Source organism: Chiloscyllium plagiosum, unplaced genomic scaffold, assembly GCF_037043375.1.
Source record: "Chiloscyllium plagiosum isolate Xiang-an unplaced genomic scaffold, Cpla_swu_hap1 HiC_scaffold_12, whole genome shotgun sequence".
NCBI classification, from domain to species: domain Eukaryota; kingdom Metazoa; phylum Chordata; class Chondrichthyes; order Orectolobiformes; family Hemiscylliidae; genus Chiloscyllium; species Chiloscyllium plagiosum.
In genome coordinates this window covers 72,471,959-72,494,509 of record NW_028270150.1, presented here as the reverse complement: position 1 = coordinate 72,494,509, position 22,551 = coordinate 72,471,959, and the positions used below count along the sequence as shown (strand labels likewise).

The 22,551-nt window shown below is 42.2% G+C and overlaps 1 protein-coding gene across 1 annotated transcript in view; it reads left to right on the top strand.

Moving 5' to 3' along the window:
• Positions 1 to 22,551, top strand: part of LOC122555067 (cilia and flagella-associated protein 47-like) — a 497,478-nt gene that overhangs the window by 143,738 nt on the left and 331,189 nt on the right. Inside the window, 4 exon segments of the mRNA XM_043700727.2 lie at positions 1,494 to 1,716; positions 5,528 to 5,692; positions 7,605 to 7,686; positions 10,173 to 10,280. Of these exon segments, the coding sequence (XP_043556662.2) occupies positions 1,494 to 1,716; positions 5,528 to 5,692; positions 7,605 to 7,686; positions 10,173 to 10,280 (578 nt within the window).

The following is a 22,551-nucleotide window of genomic DNA, read 5'->3' as shown; positions in this document are numbered from 1 at the left end:
AGGGGGGATCTTATCGAAACATATGAAATTATAAAGGGAATAGATAAGATAAAGTAGAAGGATGTTTCAGGTGAAACTAGGACTAGAGGGCATAGCCTCAAAACTAGGAGTAGGAGATTTAGGACTGAATTGAGAAGTAACTTCTTCACTCGGAGGGTTTTGAATCTATGTGATTCCCTGCCAAGTGAAGTAGTTGATGCTACTTCAGTAAACATTTTTAAAAACTAATGTAGTTTTTTTTGAACAATAAAGGAATTAAGGTTTATGGTGAGAGGGTGGATAACTGGAGCTGAGTCCACAAAAAGATCAGCCATGATCTTATTGAATGGCGGAGCAGGCTCAACGGGCCAGATGGCCTATTCCTGCTCTTAGTTCTTATGTTCTTGTTACGTTATGACAGCTGGTGGAATTTAATTTCGATTAATACATCAGGAATATAAAACTAGGATCAGGAAAGGTAATCTTTAAACTATCACTGATTGTTGTAGAAATTAGGAAGGACACGCCATTTTTTTCCTGCACTGCCCTCCCTACATGTGTCTCCAGACCCACAGCAAGGTGGTTGACAATTAACTGCCTTCTGCAATGGCTTAACAAGCCACTCAGTCTGATGGGTAACAAGAAACAAGGCCTTGCTAGAAATGCCTCCATCACTTGAAAGACTGAAGACAATTTCCTGTAAAGTAAGTTAAAGTAAAACAAAATGGAAGTCAAAAGAGGCAGTCAAGCACTTACTAAGATCTATATAGTAGGAATGATAGATCCTGAGAAAATGGGGACAAAGTGTATATCCTGTACCTATTTCAGGTTTTTGAAAAAAAAAGGTCTTGCCTTTCATTAGCTGTTCATAAGACCTGAAAAGTATGAAGTTGTACTGAATATTGCTGAACATTGTAATGTGTTTTATGATGCCATAGTATGTTTGGTTACGAAGCCGAATGATATTTTATCCAATTTGTTAAATATGTCAATTTCATTAATGACTAGGCATTATGACTATGGCTATGCTCCTCGAGCGCCATGTTAGAAGTGATAGGACCATAGATAGCTTTTAAAATGTAATAAAGTTGTTTGTTTTCAAAAGGGAATGTTCAGGAACTGAGTCTTTGATTTATTCACCTTTTTCGATATTTTGCATATTCTTTAGTTTTGTCAGTGATTGTCTCAAGCATGAAATTTTCTGAGATTTGATCTGCCATTAAGCATAACCTATCCCATTGCCTTTTCATTATTAAACTATTTATATTTGTTTAGTTATCATTGGTGCTTGGTGATGTTGTTTCTGTATACAATTTGCTGCACAATATTGCACTGTATCTCCTTGCTTATGCAATAAGATTCAGTATTTCATGGTTATTACAGATTAAATCACAAACTGAATTTGCAAAACATATTTCTGTTTCTTTTAAAAGTAAATTTTTTGCTTTGCTGAGGCATAACACAATTGTATTAATTTTATAAAGCCCATGAAATGCATATCTTGTTTATTACAGATAGTTCTAGAAATGCAGATTCCAAAGTAGAAAAGAAGGACGCAGAGAGTGAAGCTGAGCTATTAGGCAGGAAGAACTATTTGGGAGATCTCCTGTTTTCTGCTGAGAATATTACTGAAGATATTTTCTATCAAAGGGTTCTGAATGCAGTACGGACTTGGTTCACTCTTTTTGGTTGGCCAAATGGCATGAATCCTGTTTCTATACCAGAGTCGCTGCGAAGGTAAGTATCACAAATGATTAAATCTTGTGGGTAATGGAGAATTGTAATTATCGTTCTTCAATAAGTCCATCAATGTTTGAATAGTTAGATCAAGCCTTGAGCAAGAAAGGTAAAACCTGTGATTAACATACACATTTCCCAACATCCAGGGGTCTCAATGTATTTCGTGATGTAAGGAAATGAGGCAGCATATAAATAAATGATGAGGTAATCTATCTGAAGTGGCATACATTGAGGGGTGATTATTAGTCAGGATGCCACTGTGCCATCATAGAGTGCTTGTTGTGTACGAGAGGGATTTCCGGACTATTATTTAGTATTTCACTAAAAGGATTGCTTGTCAAGTAATGTATCAGTATTTCACTGAGGTATCAGCCTAGATTATTGAATGGACTTTCTGGCAGTGTCAGAGAGTTGAATCAGAAAGTGTTGAGATGAGCTGTGGGCACATCTGTATGGGAAGGTGGTCAGGAGATTTGGGTCAGCTGGGATGTCAGGGCAGGGGTTGGAGGTCTCCAGAGGGTCTGGGGGGAGTTGTGGATTGGACCTGGGCATTAGCCAGACATTGGGTTGATGTGTGAGTAGGAAAATCCAGTAGGAGAAAATAAGGACTGCAAATGCTGGAGATCAGAGTCAGGAGTGTGCTGCTGGGAAAGCACAGCAGGTCAGGCAGCAAACGAGGAGCAGGAAAATCGACGTTTCAGGCATAAGTGTTGGGGTGGGAGGTGGAATGGGTAGCTGAGAAAGCAATAGGTCAATGAAGGTGAGGGAGAAGGTGATAGATCAGAGAGAGAAGTGGTGGACAGGTCTGGAGTGCGGTGCCAAGTTAGAGGCTTGGGACTGGGATAATGTGGGGGGAGGGGAAATGAGGAAGATGTTGAAATCCACATTTATCTTGTGTGGTTACAAGGTCCCAAGGTGGAATATGAGGCGTTCCTCTTCCAGGCGTTGGGTGGTAACGGTTTGGCAGTGGAGGTGCCCCAATACCTGCATGTCCTTGATGGAGTGGGAGGGGGGAGTGGGTGCTGGTGTCCCAGAGATGTTCTCTGAAATGATCTGCAAGAAGGTGTCCTGTCTCCCCGATGTAGAGGAGACCACACTGGGTACAATGGATGCAGTAGAGAACATTGGTAGAGGTACAGGTAAATTTCTGACGGATGTGGAAGAATCTCTTGGGACATTTGACAGAGGTGAGGGGAGTGGTGTGGGTGCTGGTTTTGCGGTGGTAGGGAAAGGTGCCAGGAGTTGGGTGTGGGCTGGTGGGGGGGGGCGTGGACCTGACGAGGGAGTCACGGAGGGAATGGTTCCCTCCCTACACCTATCAGCATTTCGAAGAGAACAACTCCACTGCCCCATGGCTGAACACTTCAACTCCCCCTCCCACTCCATCAAGGACATGCAGGTCCTGGGCCACCTCCACTGCCAAACTGTTACCATCCAACGCCTGGAGGAAGAATGCCTCATATTCCGCCTTGGGACCCTGCAGACACACAGGATAAATGTGGATTTCAACAGCTTCCTCATTTACCCTCTCCCATATTATCCCAGTCCCAAGTCTTCAACTCGGCATCGCCCTCTGGACCTATCCGTCACTAATCCCCCCCACGCACCTCCCCCCCACCCCTTCTCCCTCTGACCTATCACTTTATCCCTCACGTTCATCCACCTATCACTTTCTCAGCTACCCACACCACCTCGCACCCATTTATCTCTCAGTCCCAGCCCACAAGCCTCATTCCTGATGAAGGGCTTATGCCCGAAATGTTGATTCTCCTGCTCCTCGGATGCTACCTGACCTGCTGTGCTTTCCCAGCAACACACACTCGACTGGGAAAATCCAGTGGTGAGTTGGAGAGTGAGGTTGGGCACGGCTAGTTTAGAAATCATCTGGAAGTGAGAGAGATCAGAGAGATCAATTCCTTTAACTTTTCTTGGGTAACTATTAAGCTCAGCAAGTCAGAATACCAACAGAATATTGAAGTCTCCAATACCAACAGAGAGGTGGGGATCATTTTGGACAGTAACAGACATTGTAATTACCTGTTGAAAATTTCTACAATTCAATACAGCACAGGAACCGGTCCTTTGGCCCACCAAACCTGCACTGATTCCTAATCCTTATATAGACCTGCTACTTATTGCCCATACACAGTTTCTAACCTTCTGTTTGCAGCCTCCCACCCCATTCATGTGAGTATCAAGATACACCTTAAATATTGCTAATGTGCCTACTTACACCACCTCAATTGGCAGTGCATTTCAGGCACCCACCACCCTCTGTGTGAAAGAGTTTCCCTGCACTTTTCTTAAAGTTTCTACCTCTCACCTTGAACCTGTGCCCTCTTTGGTTGACCTTTCCACCTCTCATAATTTTGTAGACCTCTATCAGGTTGCCCCTCAGCCTCTGTCTTTCCAGTGAAAATAATCTGAGTTTAATCAACCTCCCCTCATAACTAAAACCCTCCAGACCAGGCAAAGTTCTGGTCAGCTTTCTCTGCACCTTCTCCAAAGCATCCACGTCCTTCTGGTAGTGCGGTGACCAGAACTGCACGCAATATTCCAAATGTGGCCTAACTAAAGTTTTATACAGTTATATAGAACTTGCCAACTTTTATATTTGATGCCCTGACAGAGGAAGGCAAGCATGCTGAATGCATTTGTGACCACCTTATTCACCCATGTTGCCACTTTCAGGGATCTGTGGAACTGTATGTCCAGATTCCTCTGTACATCAATGCCCCTAAAGGTTCTGCCACTTATTGTAGAATTTGCACTTGCATTTGATCTTCCAAAGTGCTTTTGCCAGATTAAAATTCATCTGTCGTGTCTCTGCCAAAATCTGCAATCTATCTAAATCCCACTCTATCCTTTTGAGCAATTCCTTGGGAATCAGCAGTGATGGGATATCTGCACAATTAATTAATTACAGTGATTAACCAAACTTGCATGCTTTTGAGTTCTCCTCCTTTATTCATAAAATATTGAACATGTACATTTGTTTTATGAAATTAAATATTAGGAAGACAGAAGCCATTACCTTCAGCCTCTGTCATACACCTTTTACTCCCTGACCCTAATCCAGGTCATCTGCTTCCGAAAACATCATCCATGCTTACTTGACTATTCGAACTTTTTCCTTTATCAGCTGTCCTATAAATTACTGCATAAACTTAAGACTAACTGAACTCTGCTGACCAGTCCCTCACTAAATCCTGTTCATCCATCACTTCTCTATTTGGAAAGCTCTTTGTCGATCCTTTACTGCTGTTTTCACTTTGAAATGTTGTGCCAATGCAGAAAAAAATAACAAAAAGAATAGACTGAATACAGATTAGAAGAGATTTATACAAAAGGTGAGAAAAAGGAGGTAAATATGGAGGTCAAGATAACACAGAAATATACAAAGAATACTGAGAGAAACAAAGAGGTTCTAAAAGACTAAGACAGAAATAGAGACCAGAAATTAGTTAATTACAGGATAAGATATTTTTCTAATCTTTATATGTATTATAATAAATTGATTATTTTATGCTCTCATGTTGTGGCTTTAATAAAGATCACATCCTTTCTGATTTTGAAGAGGAGTCATGGACTGTGTATGGGCAATGTGTATGTTTTTCCAATACCTGTGATCAGTATGTTTTGTATGGAACACAGTGTGCATTTTCTTGCTCTGTCATTGTGTATTTCAATTAAATGGAGAATTGTAACTTTAGAGCTTCGACTAAACTGGGAAACTGCTAGTAACAGTAAAGTAAAGGAACTCTGGAGTGTTATATGCATCTGAATATTAAAATTCTCCTCAATACAGCACAGAACATATCAGTAGAGATACAAAGACAATTTATGAAATGCTAAACCATCTGAGTGGCCAGTGGCTGCCAGGATTCACTGGAAAGAAACCATTGCTCGGTGACCCTATGGAACGTTTACTACAATTGCACTGGCAGTATTCAACACTGCTTACATTCTTAAAGTAGGTGGATATCTTTTTGTTTTAATATGTGGTTGCTTTGCTAATTTAATGTGTTATAACTTACGGTTTTAGATGTGTTTTGAATTCTGCACTGCATTAATCTCCCAGAAGGAGATGAGGAATTTATTGAAGATGCTCCCCCTTGACTGTTACAAAAACAAAGTACAATCATGATTAAAAATCTGAAATAAAAACAAAATATGTAGGAAGTACACAGCAGGATAGGTGACATCTTTAAGGAGAAAAATATTGATAACTGGTTGAATTTAATGCTAGTGGGAAGGGGCAGATGACTCACAATGCTGTCATTTCCCACAATTTCATGAGGCCCTTCTGAGGTGGGAAGCAAGGCAATTTACATACTACCTGGAAGTACAAGGGCAGCAGATGCATGCAACGCCATCGTTTGCAAGTTCCACTCTGAAGGCACACTCCATCCTGACTTGAAATTCAATCCTGATTTGGAACCACATCATTATTTCTCTGCTGTTGCTGTGCCGAAAGAGGCAGTGATGATATAATGCTAATGTCATTGAATTGGTAATCCAGAACCTCAAGGTATTGTTTCGGGGACATGGATTTTGAAATTTGGAATGTGAAATTTGAACTCATTAAAAACCTGAAATGCAAACTAACCTAATGATGATGATGTAACCATCGTCAACAGTTGTAAAAAACATTGGTTTCAATAGTTCCTTTAGGATAGGAAATCTGCCATTCTTGCCTGTTCTAGCCTATATGTGAATTCAGATTCGCTGAAGTCTGGTTGACTCTTAACTGCCCTCTGGCAATTAGGAATGGGCAATAAATGCTGGTCTAGTCAGTGATGCCCACATCCCACGAACATAAAAATAATTCCTGCAACTCCCTTTCTAATAGTACTGTGGTTTATATACAAGTCGCAGTGATTCAAGAAAGTAAAACACCTCCACCATTAAATAATGTCCCTGCCAATGATGCTCAAATCCCATTCATGAATGAAGAAAAAATTCTCTCATAGACACACGTTACTTTGACTTTGACCTATGTTATGTTTTGTTCTTTGTTGCTGTTTCAAAATCCAATACATTACTACCATTTTCTGAGGAGATCTAGAACCATAGAATAGAATAATAAAATCATAGAATCCCTACAGTGCAGAAAGAGGCCATTCAGCCCTTTGAGTCTGCACTCACCCTCCAAAGAGCAATCCACCTCGACCCATCTCCAAACCCATCCCTCTAACTTTGCATGAGGGTTTTATCAAGGCTAACCCATCTAACCCGCATATCCCTGGACACTATGGGGCAATAATTAGAACCGCCAATCCACCTAGCTCTACATCTTTGGACTGTGGGAGGAAACTAGAGCACCTGGAGGAAATCCATGTGTAGAAATGTGACATATAGTTTATGTATAACTGATGATATTCCTAGTTGAAATAATTGTGTTAATTTCTCCAGGCAGATATTTGTGACAAATCTTTGTTCTAACAATAACAATTCGTTAGTGCTAATTCTCCCATTCACCATGTTTGGAAAGAAAACCCTGATTCTTTTTCTTTACTTAAATGAATTGTTCTCAAGTAGAGGACTATCACCTTCAAGGGAACAGCCCTATTTGTTTAACTATTGTATTGGTGCCCAGTTGAATATGAACATTGTCAAGACATCTTTACCACAGGGAAATGTAGACATTATCCAATCATACTCTTCAGCTCCCACCCTCAGGTTGTAGTAGATTATATTTTCCAGTCTTGAATATAAAATTCTATCATCTGAGGACTTTCCTATTTCATAATTGTAATAAATCTGTCCAGAAATAACATGACATTTTCCCCTAGGTACTGTAAAACAGAAGACACATGTAGTCTTTAGTTTTTGGGCATAATGAATGACATTTTTTCCTACATTTTAATTATACATTATTACAGAGTTCAAGGAGCTTGTCTTGCTCATGTGAAACCAGAATTCTTACTTGAACCTGAACAGTTTAAACAATGGAACCAGCTACAGGTAGGGATCCTACTTGTTTGGTCAGCAGATAAGAGATTTGCTGCTAAATTTATGGCAACACAAATCTGGCTGGTCTCCCTCATCATTCCGTCTGTAATGTGACATCATTCAAAACTGCTCTCCATGCCCTAACTCATACCGACTGCTTCTCAGCCATTTTTCCTGTGCTTTCTGACCTATCTTCATTCACAGTGAAGCACCACCTCAATTTTAAAAACTCTCACCCTTGCTTTCACATCCTTCAATGACTTTGCATCTCCCTGTCTCTGATTTCCATCAGCCTTATAGCTACCCAAGATGTTTGCTGTGCACTAATTCTGGACTCATGAGAATTTCTGACATTGATTGTTCCATCATTGTCATCTGTCACCTCAACTAACAAGGACTAAAGCTCTGGAATTCATTTCCTGAAGTTGTCAGTATCTTGAATTTTCTTTCATTTTAAAATATGCTCACCAAACTAATCTTTTGATCATCGGGCCTAATTTTTTCTATGGTTTGCTATCAGTTTATTTCAACAATACATGTAAAGTGTTTTGGGTTTTTATTCTGTTAAAGACAAAAAAAACTGCAGATGCTGGAATCCAAAGTAGACAGGCCTCTTTTAGACATGACCATCCTGGGTCTCCTCCATTGCCAAAACAAACCACAGCTCCTATTGGAGGAACACCACCTTATCTTCTGCCTGGGTACCTTACAGCCAAGAGGGCTCAACATTGAGTTCTCCAATTTCAAATAATCTCCCTCCCCATACCCTGACTCCCTTCCCAGCTCCTCCCCCTCCCTTCCACTGCTCCGTGCCACCAAATGGATTCATTCCTCCCATTGACCAACCAGGTCGTACTTTCTATCTGTCTTCACCTCTCCCACTTCACTACCGTGCCCCATCTCCCCCTTTATCTGCAGCTCCCCCCACACCCACCCCACACCTGAAGAAGGGTTACACCCGAAACATCAACTTCTGCACTTCCTGACGCTGCTGTGTCCTTCCAGCCTTGCCTGTCTACTTTATCCTGTTAGAGATAGTAACATTGCAAGTTGTTGTTTATGGGTAACTGCATTTCACTATACTTTGAAATTATTTTTGTAAAGAGGTAAATGATAGCATTTTAATGACTGTCTTTGTGAACTCAATTATTATTGTATTTGTGTTATTCTTGCTGTGTTATTTACTTTGTAAAACATTTTTGATATGCAAAGTAGCACAGTTCTTCGTGTCATGGAGTAGATCTAATCTGATTAGATTAGCATCAGTACTTTTATTCATAGTTCTTTGTAAAGTCAAACATAATAGAAATCACAACATACTCCAGTCATCCTGTGTTTTGCAGAGAAACAATCTGCACTGAAACCTCACTGGATATTTATGCGTATCGGTCCAAACATTCAGCTGTCCAGCATCTGACATGCTCACTCCAAATCAGAGTTTTCATCAGATTGCTCAGGTACACCAAAGAGGAAAATTATGTAGGAGGAGCTTCTTGCTCAGTGAGCAGGCTTCCATGCAATTCTACCTCCTAGCTGTCCACTACATTCTATGGCCAGGTAATCCAACATACCCAAGAATATAGAGTCATAGAGATGTACAACATGGAAACAGACCCTTTACTAGGAAGCCTCTTCCAAGGTGGCCTACTTTGAAGAAATTCTCCTCCTATCTCACTCCTCAGATGCTGCCTGACCTGCTGTGCTTTTCCAGCACCACACCCTCGACTCTAATCTCCAGCATCTGCAGTCTTCACTTCCTCCCTGTTCTATTCAAACCTGAATATGAGAAACAGATGAAATAGTTTATCTTAAACTATTCAGCAGGCTCATAGACATCTCTACAATGAGAAATATGAGGTTAATATTGTGGGCCAAGTTCTCACAGTCATCTTGTTATTCATGTAATAAGACCATTTTATAGCTTTACCTTTTATGTTTCATTCATTCCCATCCTTACTGCAAAATTTCATTAGCTCATGTTACAAATGGATGAAAGAGGATTATAATACCTTGTTCCACACTTTGAGCAATGTCAAATTATTAGCACATTTGTACTGCATCTGTTTCCTCTGCTATACTATAGTAGCACTTTTCATGTTGTTATTCACAGGAAAAGTGAAGTAATGTATACCCGATTATTACAATCAGTGTCATAAAATAGCCTTTGAATATTAACAACAAAACTCAACCATTCTTTCCGAAATTGGTTTTGTGTTATTAAAGGACTATACTTGAAAGACGCTGCTAAACAGAAAATCTGTCTTCATTCTCATTATCTACATTACACTAGGATCAAAGATCTAGAGTATTCTCTTACAGATAAGGAGTATGCATTTGGATGATTTATGCTGCTAAATAACATTTGATTTTATATAAACCTTTTTTAAAACAAACTTTAAATAAAAGAAATAGCCATAAGGGGTGTTCTTTAAATCTTTTACCTGTGTAAGCATGGAAAAAAACAGCACTGTGCCTAAATTACATTTTGTCTTTTTTAGGGTTGTTCGCAGATCACTGAAAGCACTGAAATCTTTAAACTAGGTGATGGTGTGTTTGAGTCTGTCAGTAAACGTTCATGGACTGACTTGCTGCTACAGATCTACAAGGTAAAGTGTATAAAGACACATCACGTGGTTGTTTAGAGCTGACATTATTAACTGCATTCAGTTGTAGTCTGAACATTATATCCTATTTATCTGGATATCTCAGTGTTGAACTGGTTTAGATTTGCCGATAATTCTTGCAGCTCGTGCTTCTTTGAAAATATAAGGGCGTACTGTAAGACAATTTTAAATTTATTCAACAGCAATTTATATTAAATTACTTTAACTAGAAGAGCTGTAAGTTTTTAAAAGTTGACTGTTCGGAATCGTTGGCTGCTCTTGGGAGCAGGAAGACGTGGCAAAGGGAGCTGAATTGGGCAAGAAGCCAAAACCTGGATTCCCAGTGGTCAGATGAAAGTTTCCAATTAAGTTCTCTGAATTGAAAGGTCATAGAGCTTCCCAATAGCAAGAATCAGGAAGCCTTTTTGCATGTATTTGCATGTAATGCTTATTAAATCAAAAACATAGCCATAAGGGGTGTTCTTTAAATCTTTTACCTGTGTAAGCATGGAAAAAAACAGCACTGTGCCTAAATTACATTTTGCCTTTTTTAGGGTTGTTCGCAGATCAATTGGCAATAAGAAAATTAGGGAAGTAAACACGTGGCTAAGGGATTGGTGTGGGAAAGAGGGATTCCACTTCTTGGGGCATTAGCATCAGTTTTGGAACCGGGGGGATCTGTACTGTTGGGACGGTCTCCACCTGAACCGATCAGGTACCAATGTTCTAGCGAAGAGGATAAATAGGGTGGTCAGTAGGACTTTAAACTTCTGAGTTGTGGGGAAGGGAAAGTGAAAGCAACAGGGAGCATGGAGTTAAATGGAAAGATAAGCAGCAGGATAGCATATGTGCAGGCAGATTTAAACTTGAGACAGACTGGGAATGCAGCAAAAAGGAAGGATAACTTAGGACATCTTATGACTTCCAATATCTCTAATGATAAGAAAGTTAACATTAAGGCACTTTACCTGAATGCTCGTAGCATTCATGACAAAGCAGACGAACTAATGGCACAGATCATCGTGAATGATTATGATGTGGTAGGCATCACAGAGATGTGGTTACAGGGGGGTCAGGACTGGCAGTTAAACATCCAAGGGTTTTCAACTTATCGAAAAGACGGAGGGTGGGCAGAGGGGGCGGGGTTGCCTTGTTAGTTAAGAACAAAATTAAATCTATGGTGCTGAATGACATAGCGTTGGATGGTGTGGAGTCTGTGTGGGTGGAATTGAGGAACCACAAAGACAAAAAAACCATAGTGGGAGTTATGTACAGACCTCCTAACAGTGGTCAGGACCAGGGGCGCAACATATACCGGGAAATAGAGAAGGCATGTCAGAAAGGCAAGGTCACAGTGATCATGGGAGACTTCAATATGCAGGTGGACTGGGTAAATAATGTTGCCAGTGGATCCAAAGAAAGGGAATTCATGGAATGCTCACAGGATGGCTTTTTGGAACAGTTTGTCATGGAGCCCACAAGGGAGCAGGCTATTCTGGACCTAGTGCTATGTAATGAACCAGACTTTATAAAAAAATCTTAAAGTAAGGGAACACTTAGGAAGCAGCGATCATAATATGGTAGAGTTCAGTCTGCAGTTTGAAAGAGAGAAGGCAAAATTGGATGTAATGGTGTTACAGTTAAATAAAGGTAACTATGAGGGCATGAGAGAGGAACTGACGAAAATAGACTGGAAGCAGAGCCTAGCAGAGAAGACAGTAGAGCAAAAATGGCGGGAGCTTGTGGGTAAAATTGAGGACACTGTACAGAGGTTCATCCCCAAGAAGAGAAAGATTATCCGGGGAGGGCTTAGACAGCCATGGCTGACAAAGGAAGTCAGGAAATCTATCAAAGAAAAAGAGAGAGCCTATAAAGTGGCCAAGAGCACTGGGAAATCAGAAGATTGGGAAGGCTACAAAAACAAACAGAGGATAACAAAGAGAGAAATAAGGAAGGAGAGGATCAAATATGAAGGTAGGCTAGCCAGTAATATTAGAAATGATAGTAAAAGTTTCTTTCAATACGTAAGAAACAAATGACAGGCAAGAGTAGACATTGGGCCACTTCAAACTGATGCTGGAAGCCTAGTGATGGGAGATAAGGAAATAGCAGGAGAACTTAATAAGTACTTTGCGTCAGTCTGGGGGCATTCTAGCGAAGTTTGCCGATGTTACAAAGTTAGGTGGACAGGCAGGTAGTACTGAGGAAGTGGGGAGGCTGCAGAAGGATCTAGACAGTTTGGAGGAGTGGTCCAGGAAATGGTTGATGGAATTCAATGTGAGCAAATGCGAGGTCTTGCACTTTGGGAAAAAGAATAGAAGCATGGATTACTTTCTAAACGGTGAGAAAATTCATAAAGCCAAAGTACAGAGGGATCTGGGAGTGCTAATTGAGGATTCTCTAAAGGTAAACATGCAGGTTCAGTCCGTGATTAAGAAAGCGAATGCAATGTTGTCAATTATCTCAAGGGGGTTGGAATATAAAAGCACTGTTGTGCTACTGAGACTTTATAAAGCTCTGGTTAGGCCCCATTTGGAGTACTGTGTCCAGTTTTGGTCCCCACACCTCAGGAAGGACATACTGGCACTGGAGCGTATCCAGCGGAGATTCACACGGATGATCCCTGGAATGGTAGGTCTAACATACGAGGAACGGATGAGAATCCTGGGTTTGTATTCATTGGAGTTTAGAAGATTAAGGGGAGATCTAATAGAAACTTACAAGATAATACATGGCTTGGAATGGGTGAATGCTAGGAAATTGTTTCCGTTAGGCGAGGAGACTAGGACCCGTGGACACAGCCTTAGAATTAGAGGGGGTAAATTCAGAACAGAAATGTGGAGACATTTCTTCAGCCAGAGAGTGGTGGGCCTGTGGAATTCATTGCCACAGAGTGCAGTGGAGGCTGGGATGCTAAATGTCTTCAAGGCAGAAATTGATAAATTCTTGATGTCACAAGGAATTAAGGGCTACGGGGAGAATGCGGGTAAGTGGAGTTGAATTGCCCATCAGCCATGATTGAATGGCGGAGTGGACTCGATGGGCTGAATGGCCTCACTTCCGCTCCTATGTCTTATGGTCTTAAAAGCCAACACACCAGAATTCCTTGTTAAGTTCTACACGAGTGAGCTGTAGATGCGTTCAATTCATGACCGCTTAAAGTGGCATGCAAGCCACAGTACTCACTTTCCTGGCCTTTAGAATGAGTACCTCTGGGGAGCATTTGTCAATGCTATGCCATGATTGAGAGAAGCTGGCTGTGGTCTAAGAGGATGACCAAGGAGTCTGGCTGAGAGTGGATGCATCTAGTGTGTCTGGGCAAGTGTAGAAGGGTGGATGGAAGGCAGGCTGACCGAGCAAGGGAGGCAAACTGAATAATGAAGGATGGATGGGCCAGAATGTTTTGCTGCAGGCTTCTTCACTCAAGTAATGCTCCTAACTTGCAGTGAGTGAATGCTGTCCAGGTGACCTTTAAATATGGTGCTTGGATCCCATGAACAAAGACCATTAAAAAACCAGCTAATGGAACGCATTGCTTGACTTGTATGTTTCAAATTGGAGTTCAATCTATATGATCATTTGCAGGTGTTACATTATTTTCTATTGGGTGTTCCCACTGGAAACTCTTCAACCCCCCATAAGGTAATGGGGGAGCATCTAAAGATAGAAGAAAGTAGGCACAGAAGCAAGTTTTTGATCATAAGAGCCACCCCACCTTCTTTAATTAATTCAATAATCTCTGCAAATCCCAAAACCCATCTCCAGTAAATTCAAAAAGCTCATTGTGCTACTCTAGGATATGTCAAAGATTAGATTAGATTAGATTACTTACAGTGTGGAAACAGGCCCTTCGGCCCAACAACTCCACACTGACTCGCCGAAGCGCAACCCACCCAGACCGATTCCCCTATATTTACCCCTTCACCTAACACTACGGGCAATTTAGCATGGCCAATTCACCTAACTTGCACATTTTTGGACTGTGGGAGGAAACTGGAGCACCTGGAGGAAACCCACGCAGACACGGGGAGAATGTGCAAACTCCACACCGTGCTGCCCACAAGCTGGTAGATCCTAGGATTAGATGCTCTTTTGTACCTCCTTCAGTATTTTAATAATTAACTCTGTAAGTGGCCAAATCTCTCTCTGCCAAGTAAATGGGCGGCACGGTGGCACAGTGATTAGCACTGCTGCCTCACAGTGCTGGAGTCCCAGGTTCAATTCCCGCCTCAGAGAACTGTCTGTGTGGAGTTTGCACATTCTCCCCATGTCTGCATGGGTTTCCTCCCACAGTCCATAAATGTGCAGGTTAGGTGAATTGGCCCTGCTAATTTGCCCGTAGTGTTAGATGTAGGGGAATGGGTCTAGGTGGGTTGCTCTTCAGAGGGTCAGTGTGGACTTGTTGGGCCGAAGGGCCTGTTTCCACACTGTAAGTAATCTAATCTCCTCCTTGCCTCACTCTGCCACCAGCTTCAGCAGGCTCCTTCCACACGGATTGTGTAACACGTCACCACCCAAGAAAAACTGAACCCCTGCCAAGCAGAAATTACATTCTTTTCTGCATCTCCTACCCAACCCTCTACTCCAGAATGGTATATACCAGGAAGGAAATGTAGCAGGTTCTGACTGCCATGGGCTATGGTGAAATGATGGTAGAATCAGGTGAGATGTTTGGCGAAGCCCATCTTGATGTTGAGATCATCGCATCTCATCTTGCTTGTGAAATGGAAAGATTCTTGCATGGGAGTGGCAAGGTTCCAATTGATGCTCTTTATTGCTTGTTAAATATCTTTTTAACAGTCCAACTTGCCACCAGTTGAGAATTTAGAATTATAGAATCCCTACAATGCAGGTAGAGGCGTTTCAGTCCATTTGGCCAACTTAGCAAACTCACCATACAAACTAGCAATTAGGAAAACCCAACATGGAAACCAAAGAGATTTCTTGGTGGTTTGAACTTGCCACTTGCTCCAAAATATCTCAATGTTGGACATTGGGCATCGGCATCTCCGTGAATGCTCCATGGACACTGATTACATGCACCCCATATAAATCGGCATTGTTATTCAATGTGTGCCCACCTATAAGAATTCTCTTAATACATGTCGGATCCACATATATGCAGGATACTTCTGAACTTCAATGATTCACCTCAGGCTGAACAAAAAGCTGCAGCAAAGACACTGTATGCTGAGTCAGACATATCTAGTTCATGGATTGGATCAGGCTGCATCTCCAGGCTCCTCACTCTCTGTCATTGTGCTCACTCACTCTGAGCCTTCCTGGATGTTTGTAGTATCCCTGCCTTACATTTCCTTGCCTTTCCTTTTTGCACATTGCCCCTCGGCCAGAGTTATTTGACCCATATTATTATTGTTCTGTCATGCCTTTTGACGCAGACACAAAGCCAGGAAATTGGTCACTGGTCACTGAGGTCACAGGCCTCAGCCCACTCAATGGAAAGAGCCTTCATGAAGGGATTGAAGCACAATAAGTCAAGGGCAGCCTCCAGTACCAGTCTAGGCTTCTCTTGGTAGTCATAGTTATGATTCTTTGCTCATAAGAGATGAGGACTGGGATGAATGGCTGCACACCAACCAGCTTGACTCTTTCTGCCTAATTGTGGATTGTTATGCTCTTGGAATGTGAAAGAGGTAATATTATGGAAAGTAAAAGTGCGTGCCATAGTTATGACTGCTGTTGTAAGTGGTGAGGTTTCCTGAACAAGCCAATAGGCTGGACAGTGGGCAGGGTTAATGGTGTTTCAGTGTGGGGTAGGTGAAAGTGAGTGGGGAAGATGTTGTAGGCAATTGTGAGAGTGGTAGAACACAAGCTTTGGTGGGATGTAGCTACAGTAGCAGAGATGAAATGAGCATGAAGTACTGGAGAGAAATGGTGGCACTTACATTGGTGGAATAGATAAGGGCATTGACCTTCTTCTTACACTGATGGGCATTCATCCAGATGGCTGAGACTGAGTCACAGAGTCATACAGCATGGAAATAGACATTTTGGTCTAACTTGCCGATGCTGACTGTCTTTTCCAAACTAAACTATCCCCGTTTGGTTGCATTTGGCCCATATTCCTCTGAAACTTTCCTATTCATGTCCCTGTTGAAATGTCTTTTAAATGCTGTACCTGTATCTGCATCTACCACTTTCTCTGGCAGTTCATTCCATAAGACCATAACATCATAAGACATAGGAGTGGACATAAGGCCATTCGGCCCATGAAATCCACGCTGCAATTCAGTCATGGCTGATGGGCATTTCAATGCCCCATACCCGCATTCTCCCCGTATTCCTTAATTCCTTGCGAGATTAAGAATTTATCAATATCTGCCTTGAAGACATTTAACATTCCTGCCTCCACTGCGCTCCATGGCAATGAAATCCACAGGCCCACCACTCTCTGGCTGAAGAAATGTCTCCACATTTCCGTTTTAATTTGACCTCGTCTAATTCTAAAGCTGTGCCCACAGGTCCTAGTATCCCCACCTGAAGGAAATAATTTCCCAACATCTCCCTTTCTAAGCCATGCATTATCTTGTAAGTTTCTATTAGATCTCCCCTCAATCTTCTAAACTGTAATGAATACAATCCCAGGATCCTCAGCCATTCATCGTATGTTAGGCCTACCATTCCAGGGATCATCCATGTGAGTCTCTGCTGGACATGCTGCAGTACCAGTATGTCCTTCTTGAGGTGTGGGGCCCAAAACTGGACACAGTAATCCAAATGGGGCCTAACCAGAGCTTTATAAAGTCTCAGTAGCACATCACTGCTTATACATTCCAACCCTCTTGAGATAAATGACAACATTACATTTGCTTTTTTAACCGCGGACTCAACCTGCAAATCAACTTTTAGAGAATCCTGTACTAGCACTCCCAGATCCCTTTGTACTTTGGCTTTATGAATTTTCTCACCGTTTAGAAAATAATCCATGCCTGTGTTCTTTTTTCCAAAGTGCAAGACCTCACATTTGCTCACATTGAATTTCATCTGTCTAAATCTTTCTGCAGTCTCCCCATCTCTTCAGTACTACCCGCCTGTACACCTAACTTCATATCATCGGCGAACTTTGCCAGCATGCCCCCCAGTCCCTTCATCCAGGCCATTAATATACAAAGTGAACATCTGCAGCCCTAACACCGAACCCTGCGGGACACCACTTGTCACCAGCTGCCATTCCGAAAAAGAACCTTTTATCCCAACTCTCTGCCTTCTGTCAGATAGCCAATCCTCAATCCATACCAGTAGCCCACCTCGAACACCATGGGCACTCACCTCACACACAGCAGCCTCCCATGAGGCACCTTATCAAAGGCCTTTTGGAAGTCTAGGTGGATAACATCCACTGGGTGTCCCTGGTCTAACCTACTTGTTACCTCTTCAAAGAATTCTAACAGGTTTGTCAGGCATGACCACCCCCCCCCTCCTTACTAAATCCATGTTGACTTATTCTAATCTGACCCTGCACTTCCAAGAATTTAGAAATCTCATCCTTAACGACAAATTCTAGAATTTTACTTACAACCGAGGTTAGGTTAATTGGCCTATAATTTTCCATCTTTTGTCTTGATTCTTTCTTGAACAAGGGGGTTACAACAGCGATTTTCCAATAATCTGGGACTTTCCCTGACTCCAGTGATTTTTGAAAGATTACAACCAATGCCTCCACTATTTCTTCAGCCACCTCCCCCAGAACTCTAGGATATAGCCCATCTGGGCTGGAAAATTTATCAGTTTTTAGACCTTTTACCTTTTCAAGTATTTTCTCTTTTGTAATGGCTACCATACTCAGCTCTGCTCCTTGACCCTTCTTAATTGTTGGTATATTACTCAATTCTTCCACTGTGAAGACTGACACAAGTATTTGTTATGCTCTTCAGCTATTTCCTTATCTCCCATCACTAGCCTTCCTGCATTAATTTGGAACAGCCCAATCTCTACTTTTGCCTCTCATTGGTTCTTATGTACTGAAAGAAACTTTTACTATCGTTTCTAAAATTACCGGCTAGCTTACCTTTATATTTGATCCTCTCCTTCCGTAGTTCTCTTTGTTATCCTCTGTTTGTTTTTGTAGTCTTCCCAATCTTCTGATTTCCCAGTGCTCTTGGCCACTTTATCGGCTCTCTCTTTTTCTATGATTAACTTCCTGACTTCCTTTGTCAGCTATGGTTGTCTAATTCCACAAACGAACCACCTTCAGTTTGAAAAAGTTGCCTCTTAGGTGCACTTTAAATCACAAGATACAAATGTCACCAGGCGGAGTACCCATTAAACCAAAAACAAATCTTCTGATTTCTATGGATCCCTTATTGCTGAAGATTCACTTCTGCCAGATTGCCCTGGTGTGCTCAGGGTCCAGGAAAGAAATGTACTTGGATCTTAATTACGTCAGCTACTGCTTTTGAGTGCTGTTCATTGCAACTGTTCAATAGGTGAAAGTGGTGAAACATTTCACAGAAAAGTGATAGGATGGGTGGCATTGTAATTAGTTCAATTTTAATTGCATATCAATCAGTTTTCACTGCTCATAATGTTGTGGAAAGATCACCCGATACTCTGAGAAAAATACCAGGACACGCAGAAAACCCTTCATGAAGATAAACTTTTATTTGTAAACAAAAGCTGTGGCAGTCAGAAAATGTCTTCCTACACATTCTTGGGGTCTCTCCAGTTTATACTTTTCTAGTTCCCACGCTTATCTGGTATCATTAGCATAACCAATCATACTAGCTTGCTTTGTCTTTCTAAACTAATCACTTTCTGCCACACTGCTCTGCTACTTTTCACTTAACCTATCACATTACACCACCATCGTCTTTAGCATTAGCTCATCTATCACATGATTTAACTACCCTATCATAGTGTGCTACCATTTTCTGTTATGAGTCCAGCTATTGCTCATCTGAAATGTGATCCTATGCATGCATTACTCCACTAAGTTAACTACATAACTGCTAATTTAAATTCCATATATTCCATATTCCCCCCTTTGAGACATACTGGTCTCACACAGAGCAGGAATACAATGAGGCTGGACGTACAAAGGCCAAATCGTTAGTTGTAGCCCTGAAAGCAGGCAAAAACAATTTCCTGGGGTCCAGTTCTCAAAGGATTCTCCCTCCATTCCTGGAGTTACTGGGCCAAAAACCTGTCACACAGTAGCTAGAACAGGAAAAAGGTCCCAAGGACCCCACACAATCTAAGTGAGCACGCAACACAATGCGATTGAGGCGTCTTCGTCTGGACAAGGCTTTAGCACTTCAGCAGACAGCAGACCATAATAATAGAGGATTGGAACGCTAGCAAAAGAAGGATTTGGTCCAGAGTACGCTGGAATAACAGTGAATTACTGCACAGCAAGACCCACTAAAAAAGACTAAATGAAAGGTATAGCACAGCAAAAACAAAATACAATGATAATCAGCATGATACCCGCAACAATCCCAATCTTGGCGAACCAAGCCCCCCCATCCACCCGAAATGCTATCCAACCAGCCAAAAAAACTGATGGCCGGTCCCTGCATTCTACTTCAGCTCCTTCCTCAGATTCCTTAGCTTATCCATCGCCTTAGTAAATGATCCTTCTGGGCTAATATTATTGGGTATGAAGGTACAGCAATGTTCCCCAAACATAACACAGACACCACCTTTCTCATCCAACAGCCAGTCCGAGGCCTGGATATTTTGCCTTGCCATTTTGCTGGTTGCATCCAACTGTTCACCTAATGCTGCAAAGGTATCATTGGTGTAATTAATAAACCTCTGCTGGTTGTAATAGATGTAATTAATCCATTCAGCACTTTTGCTAACACCAAGGGCAGGGATAAGTGCTTCCCAGCCCACGACAATTTCATTTTAGGCCTTGAGCTTGTGGGGATGCCCCTTGGCCTACTTACATCAATACGTATCGCTGGATCAGAGACATATCCCTGTTTAGAGCGGTGCAAAGTTGGTTGTGATAGGGCATCAAACCAGGCCTGTGGTAACACAACAATCTCATGGAGGGGCATCACATGGGTGCAGACACCATCCCAGCCAGAGGGAAGGGTCAGACACAGCCTCCCTTTCAGTCCACACAGCCACCAGGTATCTGCTAAGGGAATGTGCTGAGAATTCATAATGAACTCGTGATCTAGTGCCCTGGCACCAAAGGTTGTGTCAGTCTCAATGTCACAAGGGCCTTCAAAGTGGCCTACCGGAACAGACCCATTCCATCTGAAACATTCAAAGCTCAAACCTTTACGCACCATGAAATCAGCTATGGAGAACGTCTGGTTACTTTTACTGGTACCATAACCAAGGAGTACCATAACTACAATACTGTTGAAGTTGCTGTCTCCCCGACTCACCCAGTCAATATAATGTGGAAGCTTTAAGGAGGAGGCACCAGAAAGGGCAATAGGGCCGTACAAATAACAGTGAGTAATTCAGATCAAATGTCCGACAGTTGTTGTCATTGCCATCGAGAGCAGGTGGAAGAATTATAGAGCACAGGAATGATGAAGTATGACAGTTTTGACTTAGTGCACAGGAAACAGTCCCGTTTAGTCAGCATCGCTGCCGTGTAATTTACCCATTGGTACCAATGATTGCTACAGGCAGACAACCATGCTAGGGATTGGGCTCCACACTCCTTACTCCTTTATACCTTTTGGCTAGGCTTTACAAGGCATTGGCACTATCAAGCAAGATCCGCCAGGTCTGCCAAATTGATGGTCCCCAAGTCTGACAGGAGTAGAAAGGTTCAGGACTGGGGAGGGGGCATTAGTAGCCTCCTTCAACCCGTCCCCAGTCATATAATAAGGAGAAAATTCACCTTCCACAGACCCAATTCTGACAGCCCCAGGAACACCAGTGTCCCCGAAGCCTGCACTCACTGACTGCTCAAAGTCACATGAAGACACTCTAACACATCCTGTTTGGTCACCGCTGCCCCCTCCTCACCCTCACTTAGCTCAGCTCTGGGGTCTGTCTGCGTCTGCGGGAAAGCTCTGGTGCAGTGATTGAGATGATACTTCCCCCACATGAATGTCAATGGAGATGCTTTGGTTACAATGAAGGGTCCCTTTCTTCTCGACTCGTTCCATTTTCTCTGGAAAACTCTTACATACACCTGATCTCGTGTTTAATAGGCCCCTTTTCGTTGCCAGTCACCAGCTTCCACATTTTTCCTGTATGTGGACAGATTCATGTATCATCGTTAGCATGTACTGTTGCATGTACTGCTTGAGTACGAGCACCAGTTGTTCCAAGCTAGGTCCTTCTTACGGATCTTTCCACCTGGCATGGGTCTACCGGTAAGCATTTCATGCGGCGTCATGTTTGTCATACAGTTAGTCTGCATACAGTAGCTCATTAGTGCTAGTGCCAGCGCATCGACCCAGTTAAGGTTGGTACTTGCGCAAATTTTATTCAAGTTGGCTTTTAACATTCCATTAATCCATTCCACCATACCTTGTGACTGGGGATGATACACACAACCAAATCTTTGCTTGATCCTCAAAGTCTGTAGCACCAACTTAACCACTCTTTGGATAAAAGCAGACCCATTGTCTGAACTGATCTCTGATGGTATGCCAATACTTGGAATAACTTCATTTGTTAAGAGTTCCACTACTGTGCCTGTCCCTGAGTCTTTAGATGGAGCTGCGTCTACCCATCTACTAAACCTGTTGATTACCACCAACATATATCTCTTCCTTCTCACTGTCTTTATTGTATCTATATAGTTGATTACCAAATGCTTAAATGGTCCCTCAGGTACTGGTATGTGTCCTCAAGGGGTTGTTATTCCCTTTCTGATATTATTTTGAGTACATATATTGCACTGAGGCCTGTAAATAAGGTGACCAGAATCCGTTCTTCTTTATCCTCCTCAGTACTTCACCTTTAGCACAGTGATCCAACCCATGTGTGTCTGAGATGAGAATAGTCAATAGAGGGGTAGGTGCCACTCACAAACCTTCCTCTGTGCTCCACAGGGCTTCCCTTTGTCTCCACAGTATTGGTTCAGCTCAGGCCACCTTACCTTGCATCTCAATGATATCTGCTATTGTAGGCTCCGGATATAAATGCACCTGGGGCACAATGACAGCTAAAGTGCACACAGAGGCCATTCTGGCCGCTTTATCTGCTGCCTGATTACCCTCGCCCACCATATCACTGTCTTTTTTGTGTGCTTGGCACATGACAACACTTAGCACTTTTGGCTTCATTAAGGCAGTCGTCGATCCTACAATCTGTTGGCAATGTTGTATGG